This window comes from Schistocerca serialis, chromosome 11 (genome assembly GCF_023864345.2).
Source record: "Schistocerca serialis cubense isolate TAMUIC-IGC-003099 chromosome 11, iqSchSeri2.2, whole genome shotgun sequence".
NCBI lineage: Eukaryota > Metazoa > Arthropoda > Insecta > Orthoptera > Acrididae > Schistocerca > Schistocerca serialis.
In genome coordinates this window covers 76579618-76594875 of record NC_064648.1, presented here as the reverse complement: position 1 = coordinate 76594875, position 15258 = coordinate 76579618, and the positions used below count along the sequence as shown (strand labels likewise).

At 39.4% G+C, this 15258-nt stretch overlaps 1 protein-coding gene across 6 annotated transcripts in view; it reads left to right on the top strand.

Annotated features, from left to right (window-relative positions):
• The first annotated feature begins 1705 nt into the window (after positions 1 to 1705).
• Positions 1706 to 15258, top strand: part of LOC126426925 (zinc finger protein ZFP2-like) — a 211505-nt gene continuing 197952 nt past the window's right edge. For all 6 annotated transcript variants that reach the window (XM_050089032.1, XM_050089031.1, XM_050089030.1 and 3 more), the window contains exons 1-3: positions 1706 to 1843; positions 3765 to 3851; positions 10575 to 10634. In XM_050089032.1, the coding sequence (XP_049944989.1) occupies positions 3783 to 3851; positions 10575 to 10634 (129 nt within the window). In that variant the 5' untranslated portion in view covers positions 1706 to 1843; positions 3765 to 3782. The remainder of the gene's footprint in view (positions 1844 to 3764; positions 3852 to 10574; positions 10635 to 15258) is intronic.

Here is a 15258-nt window from a genome sequence, read left to right as displayed (position 1 = left end):
GTCATTAATATACGCTATGAACAGCAAGAGCCTAACACACTTCCCTGGGGCACATCTGAAGTTATTACTACATGTAACGACGACTCTCCATCCAAAATAACATGCTGCATCCTCCCCACCAAAATTCCTCATTCCAGTTGCAAAGTTAAATTAATACTCCATATGAATGTACTTTTGATAACAAGCACAGGTGTGGTACTGAGTCAGATGCTTTTCGAAAATCAATAAATACTGCATCTACCTGACTGCCTTGATCCAAAGATTTTAGTATGTCACGTGAGAAAAGAATGAGTTGGATTTCACATGACTGATATTTTCGGAATCCTTGCTGACTGGCAAGGAGGAGGTAATTCTTTTCGAGATACCTCATCATGTTTAGGCTCGGAGTATGTTCTAAGATCCTAAACCAAATGGATGTCAAGGATGCTGGACTATAACTTTGTGGATTACTTCTACTACCATCTTATAGATGGACGTGACCTGTGCTTTCTTCAAACTACTAGGCGCCATGTTTTGTTTGAGGCATCTGTGACAGATTTTAGTTAGAAGGGGGGCTAACTTACCGTAAATTCGGTGTAGAATCTGACAGGGATTCCATTGGGCCCTCGAGCTTTACTCAAGTATAACGATTTCAGTGGTTTATCAGCACCACTGACACTAGTACTTACTTCCCTCATCTTTTCAGTGTTATGAGGACTAAAGTGGGACATTTCTCCTGGGTTTTTCTTTGAAATGGAAAATCTGAAAACAGAGTTAAGCATTTCAGATTTTGCTTTGCTACCCTCAGTTTCAGTTCCTGTTTCCTTCGCTAGGAACTGGACAGTAACTTTTGTGCCACTAACAGCCTTTACATACCACCAGAATTGCTTTGGGGTTTGTGAAATATCATTTGACAACAATGCCCGGTAATTCCTCCCCATCAGTACGTGAGGTCTGCCTGGTCTCGGTTTATCTATGTTTATTCTTTCATAGCTCCACGTCAGAGTCACAGCATCGATATTCGACGTGGGCAGCTGACACAACATTTGACAATATTCTGCTGCGGCAGTCATTGAAAGCCTCACACATTGATCTCTTGACAGACAAATGCGTTTTATTCAGCAATTCTCTAGCTACAGCTCTATGCTTTGTTTTACATCTGTGACACAGTAGTCTCGATTTCTTTAGCTGTGTCTTTACAGTAACTGTATACTGTAGAGATTGCCTCCCATTATGAACTGTTCTACTGGGTACATATCTGTCCAGCGCATGCTCAACTATTCTTTTAAACTTGAGCCAGCATTCCTCTACATACTGCTGCCCTGTGCTTAAACTTTCAGTTCCTCATAGAGATACGACACTACTAATTTTTTTTATGTACTTTACTGAATACTGTTTCACTTATTCTTTGTACTCTGTTAGTCATTTGCTGCCAGAGCCATATCAAGTTCACTGATGTGGACATCCTCAAAGAGGTTAGGTCTATTTGTTGCCGTTAGAAACAATATATTTTCATCATGAGTTAGGTTTCTAACTGTCTGTTCTAGTTAGTTTTCAGAGAAGGCAACGGGACCGATGACCTCACTGTTTGGCCTCCTCCCCCAAATTAACCAACAAACGACTTTAATTTTTTTCCTAGCAGATATGCAGCTCTGATTCCAAGAATGTTAGAACGACCTCTGTGGTAGGTTTTTTCTTCCGCATTTATTGACTTTGACCACAGCAGCAGATGGTTGTAGACTTGTTGAGTTTAGTAGTTCGTGTCATACGTTTGTACGGTATTATGATGCGTTTTCTGTGTAACATGTAAGTGATTTGATGGTGGAGACAGGAAATCACGGAAAGACGCATATTGAGTGTGGCAGTAAGTCAATACTTAATTATCATTACAGCTAACTGCCTCGAATGAAGTAGTTTGCCAATGCCTTGTAATGATGCTATCGTAACTGTTCGTACAGTTATTATATCGGTTTAATTTCATTAATTGGGCACATTTGAATGACAAGTTTGTTCCACATTTAATTCTTGTATCATCTTTGGCGCCTCTGGTTATGGTTTGAGATAGCCTCAGAATTTAATAGGTAATTATTTCAGGTTATGTGCATCAGAACCAAACACTTGTTATTTTCAGTGATCTTAAGTTTCCGCATTGCGAGCAGGAGGTGACTAGTGTTTAGACAAACATATTAGTGCACATTACGTACCTGTGCTTTTCGGCAATTACGAAAAATACCAGATCGACGTGTTGGTATGTAATATGCTTGCTGTTTTCGTTTTGTCCGATAAAATTGCTAAATGTTTCCCGTGATTTAGCAAAAGAACCGCCAGAAATTATTATGTTGTCTGTAATTACCGGAAAAGTGTCTATATGTGGTGGTTAGAGAAAGTGCAGGTCAATGTGAAATACTTGGTCATTGACGATAAAAGGCCCTCATGAAGTTCACACGCCCGCTGCATTCGTATTGTTATATTTACTTGTGTTGTGCATGCGAAGTTCGGTAACAATATTTGTGAAGGAAGGAATAGGGACAGTAAGAGTTCACTGTAATCTGATCTGTAGTTCGCCCGGGTTGTAGCGCAAACAGTTGTACTGCCAATACATTAGATTCGTTAGCACACGTTAATACTGAGTATCAGGGATTGGTTATGTTGGTATGAAAGATAATGCTGTAGAGCGAATTCATTGTGTTGCGTTTTCCATGGATTTTCAATGTGCCTATGTGCTCCATAGTTTAGTAAATAGTGATAACTGTTGTTTGTAGTAATGTGCACGTTTCACTCTATGGAAGGATATGGGAAATGTAATTTACTCTGTAAGGCCTAATGGGTATGTGCAATTGCCATCGACAAAAGCATCCCAAAACCACAGAACATTGTCATGGGTACGCTTATGAGAAAGTAATTTCACTAAATCTTGTTAGAGGAATTTAATAAGTGTTAAATCTAGACAGTCAAGAATCATTTATTTTTCCATGCAACGTTCAGGCAGCAGGGTGTGTTTTTTAGTGACTGGGTAAAGATTGCAGCATTACGCTATATTGAGTTGATAATGTTGAATATAGATGACTGTATAAGGAAACTGTTGTTAAAAATACATACTAAACTGACTGAAAAAGAAGAAAGTTCTGTCTGTATGGGTGGATTTTCATGTTCTGCTTTTTTGAATACCATGAGCAAATGTGGGTTTATAGATTGATTGAAGGTGCAGCCAGTATCATTGAGAAATAATTCTTTTCTGTCCTTGCATACGTTGCTAAGAACATAATTATAAACCTCTTACATTATTCTGTATTTTAAGGAATTTGCAGGATACATTGACAGGCTTAGATATAGCCCAAGACTCATTTTAATCTTTTATTCTTCATATGTAAAATTGTCTACAGTAAATAGATTTGTCTGGTAAATTCACTTTTAGTAGCTTCACATGACACTTAGAAATTTATGTGGAAAAAGCAAGATATGTCAGCTACCATATTCAGAATAGGATTGTATACCACAAGCAAATGCTACTAACAGCAGTAACTGTAAGTCACTTGTTTCCATTGTGTGTGGTTTTTGTTTTCTGTCAAATTGAGTTATGTTTTCCATTAATGACAGTGAGGCTTCAGAGTCCTTATCACCAGCAAATTGTAAATCAGTTCTTTTTATTAGGTTTTTTGTTCCTCAGCCAGTTTTAAATTTTTAATGTGCATTGACTCGTTTGCTGCAGCCAGAAAATGCTGCCTGTGCACTATGTTGAATAGTAACAATTTAAACAAAATCACTTTTGCTTTCTTGATTTTCAGTGGATTAGGAGAGCACTCATGGACTCCAAGGGAACTAGTTGGCTGAAAAAAGAGAAGAATGAAGTATATGCTGAACCAGGCTCCTTCGTAAATAGCTTCTTGTGTTTTTTACCATTGTTTCATTAATTTCTGTGTGCCATGTGGTGTGTAAACAAGCAGATTACCTTCCCTGTTGTTTGTCAGATGAAATATTTGGTACTGGCTGTTGGTTTTGATTCTTGACCAAACGAAGTTGTGACTCTTGGCTGTGCAACATATTTGCAATGGATTGGTATCTTGTAGTATATAATGCTGCTCTCCAATATTTAGTTTGTTTTAAAATTTCTGTAGCTTATTGTTAGTGTGATGTTGGTGTGTCAGTAGTTAATGATCAGTTTTGTTGTCTACTAGGAAATTGTCACATGTTCTTGAATTATTGTGGTGTTTGCAATCACCTGTTACAAATTAATTTTCTACTTTGATATTTAGTTTGTTGTGTTGTTAATGTCTAGATTTGTTCCTTTCTTAGAAAGTGGTATTATTAATGGATATGATAAAGTAATATTTGAGTAGGACTTTACGTGCTAGAGTACAGATGATTCAGCTGCTACTGTAGATCAGTTGTATGGCTTGCTGGATGAATTGATCAGATGCTCTATTTGTGGTCAGTTTTTAAGTTGAGCATAGTTGCTTTCTCAGACAAGAGGGATATATATCTGTGGATTTATTGCAAAGACAATATTTGGCAGTCTATTTGTCATGGTGCCTGATGGAGAAATTTAAACTCATGGCCTACAATATTGTTTTCCTGGTGCATTATTTTTGCTATTGCTCATCTAATTGGTTTTCTGCACTCAGTGTTCTTGTTAGCAATATTACTGTTCTTGATCAGTTTTTGATTTGGGGGTAGATATTCAGAATCTATTAAATATAGGGAAGTGGTAGGTGACAGAGCTGTTGTTGAAATCCTTTGAGGAGCTTAAATACTATTAAATGAAAGAGTAGTTGGTAGTGTAATTTACAACCCTAAGAAGGAAATTGTGGTAATGCTGATACTGAAAGAGTAAAGGAGTGTTACAGTTTTAACTACGGAATGTTTGCAATGCTCTTTAACCAGTAGATTTTCACATTACCACTCTAAATATTTGGTAACACACAAATTACTTAAATGTTAGTATACTGACAGTTAAACTGTGTAGGCTCAAATATGACACATCTGTAACACACAACATATGCCTACAGATTTGGTGCTCATAAAAGAAATAATTATAGCAGAATGTCACTGTCAGCTTCTGGCAAATTAAAACATGCTAAAGCTACTGTTAGAGCTCACTTCTTGATTCAGTATTTCTGAGATCAGCTGGATTTGAAGTTCCCAGTGTGTGACCATCAACATTCTACGGATAATTCTCTCCTCATTAACTCATTTTGAAAATATATTGTTCATTCCTTTCTTCATCAAAGTGCTGTAATTAATTTGTGTTTTTGTAGCTAGATCAAGGAAGAAAGCCTTTGTACTTTGAAAGGGCACGGCCGACTTCCTTCCCCATCCTTCCCTAATCTGATGAGACCAATGACCTCGCAGTTTGGCCTCTTCCCTCAAACAATCCAACCCCTAACCCCTTTGTACTTTCAATGTCTCACTTACCTTTCTTTCTATGAACTTGAACTTGATGTGTGTAGTGTCTTGCTCATATTCAGGATGTTCATTCTTCTCTTGGTACTGTAGGTCTAGCATTGATCTCAAAATGTAAGCAGTTGGTAAAGGCAAGTCATCGTAGATTTAGCACACATGCCTTTGGTGTTCGTCTTCTTATCACTTCTTTTTGGAACAACTACAGAAGTGACGACTACAATGCACTTTCATATCATGTGATACATCTTTATTGTAAATGTATCTGTTTTTCCATTAGCTCAAAGCTGTGTGACTGAGCAGTCGCTGTTCCAGCTTTTCATGTGAGGTTGTATCTGAACTGGTCCACCAGTGAAAAGCAAAACTCAGTTGCCGACAACTCAGGTGCCTCAGTTACATTTTCCAAAGAACAGAGAAAGTAGAATCAAACACAGAAAATGTCAGGATAGAATAATGGTATACAAGGGATACATTTGTACTCAACACATTGAGGAGGCCTTTGGTTTCAGGTAGGTAGAATCAATTGACTGCTAAATATGTAAGCTTTTGGACAAAGTCATTCATATGAAGTACAGAACAACACTAGATCATGAATACATCTAATGCAAGCAGAAATCTGTTGGCAGGACTGGTGACGTAAAGAGGTGCTGTGGGGTGGGAAGTGAGGGATAGCGGGGTACAGGTGGAGGTGATGCTGTGTTGACTGTGGGATTGGTCAAGGACATAGGGTGACAGAATATGGCTTCTAGGTGCAGTATTGGGAGGCTTTACATTGGGGGGGGGGGGAGAGAGTTGTGGGGCAGGTGTGTGCACTGCTCAGTGCTAGAATGAGAGCATGGTAGGGAATAGGTGGGGCGGAGCAAACAGACTAGCAAACATTGATGCTATGGGGGGGGGGGGGGGGTTATGGGGATGAGTGGTATGTTGTAGGAAGAGTTTCCATTTTTTACAATTTAGGAAAGTGCTGTCATCCTCTATGATCACATCCCCCAACACACATGACTTTGTCACTGAGCAGTACCTTCCTCAGTGTCTGACTGTCTCTAAACCTACGGCCCATTCCTGGTCGCCATGTCCAACTACATTCTCACACACAATTACTTCTCTATTGAAGGGATTGCCTACAAACAAATCTGCAGTACATCAAAGGCCAACTGTATGTCACCATGTTCTGAAAATTTATTCGTAGGCCACCTCGAGGATTCCTTACTAACCACCCAGAATCACAAACTGCTCACCAGATCAAGATTCATTGATGACATTTTTGTGATCTTCTTGGTTTGTTTATTGAACTTGATCTGATTAAGTCCATCAGACCCTCTATTAAATTGGACCATGGTTTCCCTTTTTATATCATATTTTTCTGAAACTAAGTTTTAATATGGCTAATAGTATTACAATGATTTGAGTGTCTGAAGTAGCAGTGTCAGTGAATAATACTATGAACTAAAAGTTAATACTGGCAGTACTTCTACTTCTGCAGTTGCTACCACTAGTGGTTCTGGTAGTGGTGGTGATGAAAGAATTTGTAGGTGTGCAAGGTAGACTTTTTCTGGTGCAGTGTGTTACGGGGAAAGGAAATGTAAGGAGACTCCACCAGCTAAGAATGTTGGGAAACAACGTGGTTTGAATCAAATGCCAAGGCTCACACTGAGGCGTGCACAGCCTAAAATTTCCTTTACAGCCTGTTCCCAGAAACGGAATTCCCATGCCTTGTCTTGTCAGTCACAAATACAAAATCGTCTGATTCCACCCATCTGCTTTGACACATGACGTCACAAATATGGCGGAAACGACCATACACAAAGACTCCAATATGGCGCCTATGATGTCATTACATAAACATGACCACTAACACGAAAATACAATTAAAACCAACACACACATTCCACAAAAACCCAAGGAAACTAACGGGGACTAGTGTAGCAGGGGATACAACCCGTCGGCTTTGGACAATGACGTCACAAGTCGCCAAACGAGAAGCGATTCTTCTTAGTGTTGTAGCTCCCTTCAGTAGCTGATAAGTGTTTTTTGGCTTTAAAAAAAAAAATCTCACGAGATAGAGTAAACAAATCCACTTTATTAAGCAATCAGTAAAAAAAAACGAAACTGAAACATAACAGCAAAAGTGAAAATGGTAAACTGCTCTCTGGCGACTTGTGACGTCATTGTCCAAAGCCGACGGGTTGTATCCCCTGCTACACTAGACCCAACTAACGGGACAAGTGTGGGAAATTGGGGGTTTTTGGGTGGGGACAAAGTAAATAAAAACAAATATACACACACCACCATACTAAACCACACAAAACGACAAAAAAAGGCACAAAACTACTCAAATTCCACTAAACACAATATACAGTGGAATCGGACATTTCGCTTGATCTACGTAGCTCAACAGCAGCTCCCGATCCCACAAATTGGAATCGAACATTTCCCTTCACCTGTTATCCTTAAGACACCTCCACATATAGCCATCCCTGATCAGAGATGACAGAAGTTTAGTAAACCACATTTCTTCACAACATACTGAACACTTCAAGACTTCATCCAAAAATCCGAATAGTTGAAGAAATTTTATTAGAGACAATGCACTGTCCCCCATCATCGCTGACAACCAAAAACTGTTGACCCTGCCAGTCATATCCATACCTACCAAAGACATAAAAAAAGCAGTTTACCAAAATTAACACACGCCAATAAAAAAAAGTAACATTGACATAAGAAAACCAAAATTGTTAACTCCCTGAAAAATATTCCGCTGAAAGCACAGTCACTACCAATACCACACACATGCAATGCTACCATGCAAATGAACATCATACGCCACGTAACACGCTACCCATAAACACACCACCAGAGAGAACCACCAACCGCAACAATACACCACCTATAAACTCGCCACACATGCAAACTAAACCAAAAACATCACCTAACACACAACTCATGAACACACCACCAGAGAGCACCACCGATCACATCAGAACACCTACAAATACGCCACTCTCACAAACTAAATTCCACACAGCCATGATGTCAAACACCACAATAGCCTTAAGTCACGGGTCAAAGCCGACAGGTGGGATCGGACACTTTGGTCGACCCCCATCTCCCACATACTCCTAGAGTAGCACTCGCCTTGCAAGTCAGTACTACCCATGACTGAAGCAACTGAATCACATTTTCTGTCGGGATTTACCCTGCCTCTCATGCCTTGAAATCGGGAATAATCTCTCCACCCTTCACACAGTTGTTTTGTCTCCAATTGAACTGATAAGATATTCTTGCTCATCGCTACTCCAGCCCTGCTTCCAACCTCTTGCCTCATGTCTCATATCCCTGAAACAGAGCTACATGCAGGACATGCATGTTTCCTGCAGCCCTGTCAGACATCTGCAACACAAAGGCAGGGCTACCTGTGAAAGCAACCCTGTGATTGGCAACTACCCACCTGCAGCCACTGTGCTGTATCCTACGTAGGCATGACAACTAAATCGCTCTGTCTGCAGGAGTGACCAGTGGCAAAGTGTGGCCAAGAAAGCTGGACCACCCACTTGCTGGAAGTGCCCCCAGCATGATGTGGTTCACTTCAGTGACTGCTTCACAGCTTGCTCCAACTGGATTCTATGTTCTAACGCAACATATTATTTCCTGTAACCTCTCTAGACTCAGCCTATGCTAGTCCATGTCCTCTACCCATGTCCCCTTTTCCTGCTCTCAATTCAGCACCACACACACACACACACACACACACACACACACACACACACACACACACACACACTCTTCTTTCCTCCCAGTGCAATTACTATTTTCCCTTTCTCAATTTCTCTCCTCCCCTTCCCCTCCCACAGTACAGCTTCCCAAAACTACCTTTAGCAACTCATACTGTCTCTGCCACATCCTTGCGTGCTATCACAGAGAACACATTATCTTCCCCCCACCCCTCCTCCCACTTTTACACTGCTATCCCTCTCTCGCTGCCCTGTGCCTCCTCATATCTCACAACCCACCCTAACAGATGGTTGCTCGTACCAAAAGCAGATGGTCATTCCCAGTTCCTGGAGACAGTGGCCATGTGTGTGTTTGTTGTGTTCCTGTGAATGTGTTTTCTATTTCAGAAGGGCTTTGTCCAGAACCTCAATTTTTTTAATACTGTTTCATTGTATTTGTCTGCAAGTCAGTATAGAAAGTAAACATGCCAAATTTCAAGTTAATGGGAAAGTGAACTGGAAAAAACACTGGGTGTTGTGTGCTGCCCTTAGGTTAGTTAGGTTTAAGTAGCTCTAAGTTCTAGGGGACTGATGACCATTGCTGTTAAGTCCCATAGTGCTCAGAACCATTTGAACCATTTTTTTGGAAAAAATACACCAACCAAATCTGCAAGAAAAGTCCTCAAGATTGTTCTACCTCGTGTGTAAACTGAGAGGAGTGTTTGGTTCAGATATGTGTTAATTCCCGTGATATCAGTAACATAAAAAAAAGGTCCGTGTGATATGCTAGGTGGAACATACAGTGCCATCTGTATTTTGTTTACCAGGCTTAGAATGCTACTGGTTTTTGATATCTCTGTGACTCTGCTGTTGGCATCAGGGAGAATGTGTTCCCAGAAAGCAGTTTACAAACAAGATACTGTAAGTAATGCAAAAATCCACATCCCAAAACATAGGCTAGCAAGAACAGGAAACTCTCAGTAAGTGAATGGCCTCAAAAATCTTACTTATTATTCCCTCCCTGCTTCATCCACATCATTTTAATATTTCAAATTAAAACTGTGTGATTGGCTGATAGGAAATTCATGTTGCAATTAGTTGTATGATATGGGTATTGTTGATTTTAATATTAAAGATTCTAGTTGTACCCACTGATTTCATTACACTACTGTTTTTTTATATGATGCGCATTTCGTATAAAATAGTTAATGATAAGTAAATAAAGATTATGGAAGTAGGAAATATGATTGACAATAGCAGCATTGGAAACTGAAGTACAAGATGCTAATAAATTTTCAAATATGTTGTCACTGATGATTGAAATGCACCTTACTGACTGTCACCTAGAAGGCCACTCTCTGAAAAAAATGAGTCATTTATTCTTTAGAAGTGTCATAGACTTACAATATGTGATACTTGTTTGTAATATATCTAAAATTGTCTTCTTAAAAGAACTCCTTGCAGATATTTCTTTACTATTCTCCACAGGTTCAGTTACACACATCTACCATGAAATTAAAAGAATTGGATGAGAAAGTGAACCAACAGGTAAGTCTAGAATTTGTGTGACTGTATGAAATTAAGCAGTGTTATGTTATGGCTTAGTTTTGGTGAATATAATATAGATTGGCTTGATGCACTTGTCCATGTTAGTCTACCCTCTATAAACCTCTTAATCTCTGATGACTGTCACCTACTACATCCATTCGAACTTGCTTCTTGTCTTCATGCCATAGTCTCCCTCTACACTTTTTACCCTCACATATCCCTCCATTACCAAATTGACTATCCCTAGATGCCTCAGAATTGGTGCTATTAACAGGTCCCTTGTGTTAGTGAAATTGGTCCCTATGTTCCTCCATTTGTTTCATCTACCCATCAAATCTTCAGCATTCTTCTGTAGCACATTTCAGATGCTTCCATTCTCATCTTGTCTGAATTGCCTATCATTTATGTTTGACTTCCATACAGGGCTGCACTGCGAATATCTTCAGAAAGTACTTCATAACACTTAAATTTATATGAGATGTGAACAGTCCTCTTTATTAGGCACATGTTCATTGATATTGCTAGTCTTCACTTTATTTCTTTCTTACTTCGGCCATTGTCAGTTACTTTGATGCCCAAATAGCAAAAGTTGTCTACTACTTTTACTGTCTCATTTTCTAGTCTAAACTCAACATTGCCTGATTTATTTCAGCTAGAATCCATTGCTTTTATTGATGTATGTCACACAATCTCCTTTAGTGGTGATATCCAATTTTACTGTTCAGTGTTTTACCTCCCACACATCCCTTCATTGACAGTTTCAAGATGCCTGTTTTGTTTGATAGAATTACATTGTCATTTGTAAACACACAGTTTGCTCTACTTTCTTCCAGATTTCCTTTGTGTCTTCGTCGTACAGAGTGCATATCAGATGTAGGCTACAAGCCTGTCTCATTTCCTACTCAGTGCTTCCCTTTCATGTCTTAAAAGTCTTAAAACTGGTGCCTGGTTTCTGTGAAAGTTGCAGACAAACTTCTGCTTCCTGTCTATTTATTCTGCTGCTGCCCAAATTCCAAAGAGTGCAGTCAACTCCACATTCTCAAAAGCATTTCAGTAAATCTGCAAAAGCTGTAAACACAATTTTGTCTTTCTTTAACTCGTCTCAGGTAAGCCATAGTATCAGTATTGCCTTGTGTTACATGCTCTTAGTATCCAAAGTGATCTTATGTAAGGTTAACCCTCTAAAAGCTTTTCCATTCTTGCAAGCGTGATATCTGATGGTCTGGTCTGATAGTATTCACACCTGTTATCAGCTGCCTTTCTTCGAATTTGAATTACTACATTCTGGTTGATGTATAACTTTGTTAGCTATCTCGTATCTTGCACAAAAGTGGAATAATTTTGTCATGGATGGCTTTCCCAAGTATCCCAATAATTCTGAGGGAATGTCATCAACTGCAATGCCCGCATCTCGTGGTCGTGCGGTAGCATTCTCACTTCCCACGCGCGGGTTCCCGGGTTTGATTGCTGGTGGGGTCAGGGATTTTCTCTGCCTCGTGATGGCTGGGTGTTGTGTGATGTCCTTAGGTTAGTTAGGTTTAAGTAGTTCTAAGTTCTAGGGGACTGATGACCATAGATGTTAAGTCCCATAGTGCTCAGAGCCAATGTCATCAACTGCAATGGCCTTGTTAAGACTTTGCTCTTTCAGTGTTGTATCAAATTCTGGCCATATCATATCATCTCCAGTCTTGTCTACAACTACTTCCTTTCCCCTTTCTGGAGCAAGTTTGTTCCCCTTTGCCTTACAACCATTCTTGTTTAGCCATATTCCACGTTCTGTTAACATCATTCCAGTAATGTCTGTATTCCCTTTTGTCTATTTTAATAGCCACATGTTTGTATTTTCTCTTCTCATCAGTTAAATTCAGCATCTCATGAGTTGTTAAGGTATTTGTACTAGGCCTTACTTTTTACCTATGTTTCCTCCTGCCTTCACTGTTTCATCTCAAAGCTGCCTATTCATCACCCAGTGTATAATTACCCTCTATTTATCACTTGTTGCCTAATGCTCATTTTCAAACTATCAATGATTTTTGGTTCATTCAACTTACCCAAATCCCATGTACTTAAATTCTACTTTTACCATTTCAACATTTCTCTCCAGTTAATAAAAACAACTCTAGCCAGAGTCCTTATCTGTCACTGGAAATGTTGTGTAGTGTACAATCCTATTTTGAAATCTTTGTTTTTGACATTACATAATCTGCTTGAAACCTTTTGGTTTCTCCATGTTATTCCACATACACAAGCTTCTTTCATGATACTTGAAACAAGTGTTTGCAGTGACTAATTCATGCAATGTGCAAAATTCTACCAGGGAGCTTCCCCCTTTCAGTCATTTATGCCATTCGATGTTCTCTTAACTATTGTGCATCCTGTTCCTACTATTGAATTTCATTACCTTCTAGAATTGGCTTTCGTCTTCCTTAGCTATTGAATAATTACTCATCAAACTTTTCCCTATTCCATTCTTCTGCTGCTCTGGTTGCCATACAAATTTCTACCACTGCTGTATTTCCTTCATGCCTACATTGCTGTTAATAATAGCTTACTCATGTTCCTATTTTCTTGCTCATTACTACGGCTCTCCCTGCATGACTCCTATTTGATTTTTTTGTGCATAATCCTGTACCGACCTGACCAGAAGTCTTGTCCTTTCTGCCACTGCACTTCAGCTCTTACTACAACTGAATATAACCTGTAAATTTTTCCTTTTCAAAGTCTCTAACCTTCCTAGGCTGTTGTCGTCGTCGTTGTCAGTTCAGAGACTGGTTTCGTGCAGCTCTCCATACTATCCTAACCTCTGCAAGCTTCTTCATATCAAAGTACGTACTGCACATCTTTCTGAATCTGCTTAGTGTATTCATCTCTTGGTCTCTCTCTTTCACTTTTACCCTCCACACAGCCATCCTATACTAAATAGGGGGTCCATTGATGCCTCAGAACATGTCCTACCAACAGATACCTTCTTCTAGTCAAGTTATGCCACAAATTCCTCATCTCCCCGATTCTATTCAGTACCTCCTCATTAGTTACATGATCTACCGATCTAATCTTCACCATTCTTCCATAGCACCACATTTCAAAAGCTTCTATTCTCTTACACACACACACACACACACACACACACGTGCAGGGAGCTGAGACCACACTGCCAATCTGTGCTCCCAGTTCTCTGAGACTGCGTGCGAGTGAGTGTCTACTGCTGACAAAGGCCTTAATGGCCGAAAGCCTTAATTGTGTGAATCTTTTTATTGTGCCTATCGTGAATCAGCATCACTGCTGTATCATGAGTAGCGACTTTCCTTCTCTGGTATGGTTACATTCCATCCTGGATTTTCCATTGTTTGATGTTTGCTTCTATTCTCTTCTTGTTTAAACTGTTTGTCATCCATATTGTCGATTTCCATCATACAAGAGTACACTCCAAACAAATACTTACAGGTAAGACTTCCCAACACTTAAATCTATACTCGATGTTAACAAATTTGTCTTCTCGGGAAAAGCTTTACTTGCCATTGCCACCCTACATTTTATATCCTGTGTACATTGACCATCATCAGTTATTTTGCTCCCCAAATAGGAAAACTCATATACTACTTTGTGTCTCATTTCCTAATATAAATCCCTCGGCATCACTGATTTAATTCGACTACATTCCATTATCCTCATTTTGCTTTTGTTGATGTTCATCTTATATTCTCCTTTCAAGACACTGTTCCTTCTGTTCAACTGTTCTTCCAGGTACTTCACTGTTTCTGACATAATTAAAATGTCGTCGGCAAACGTCAAAGATCTTATTTCTTCTCCATGGATTTTAATTTCTGCTCAGAATTATTCTTTTGTTTTCCTCACAGCTTGCTCAGTATACAGATTCAATACCATCAGGGATAGGCTACAACCCTGTCTCACACCCTTCCCAACTGCTCTTTCCCTTTCATGCCCCTCGACTCTTTATAACTGCCATCTAGTTACTGTACAAATTGTAAATAGCCTTTCGTTCCCTGTGTTTGATCCCTGCAACATACAGAATTTGAGAGAGAGTAATGACGTTAAAATTGTCAAAAGGTTCCTTCAAGCCTGCAAATGCTAGAAATATAGGTTTGCCTTTCCTTAATCTGTGTTGTAAGACAAGTTGTAGGGTCAGTACTGCCTCATGTTTTCAAACATTTCTATGGAATCCAAACTGATTTTTCCCAAGGTCAGCTTCTACCAAGGTCAGCTTCTACCAGTTTTTCCGTTCATCTGTAATGTATTCGTGTTAGTATTTTGCACCCATGACTTACCAAACTAATAGTTTGGTTATTTTCACGTCTGTTAAAACCTTCTTTCTTTGTGAGTGGAATTATTATATTCTTCTTGAAGTCTGAGGGTATTTCACCTATCTCCTACATCCTAGTCACCACATGGTACAGGTCTGTCAGGGCTGGCCTTTCGAAGGCTATCAGTAGTTGTAATGGAATGTTGTACACTTTCAGGGCCTTGTTTCGACTCAGGTCTGTCACTGCTTCATCAAATTTTTCATGCAGTATCATTTCATCTTCATCTACATCCTGTTCTATTTCCATGATATTTCCCTCGAGTATATCACCCTTATATAGACCCTCTATATAATTCTTCCACC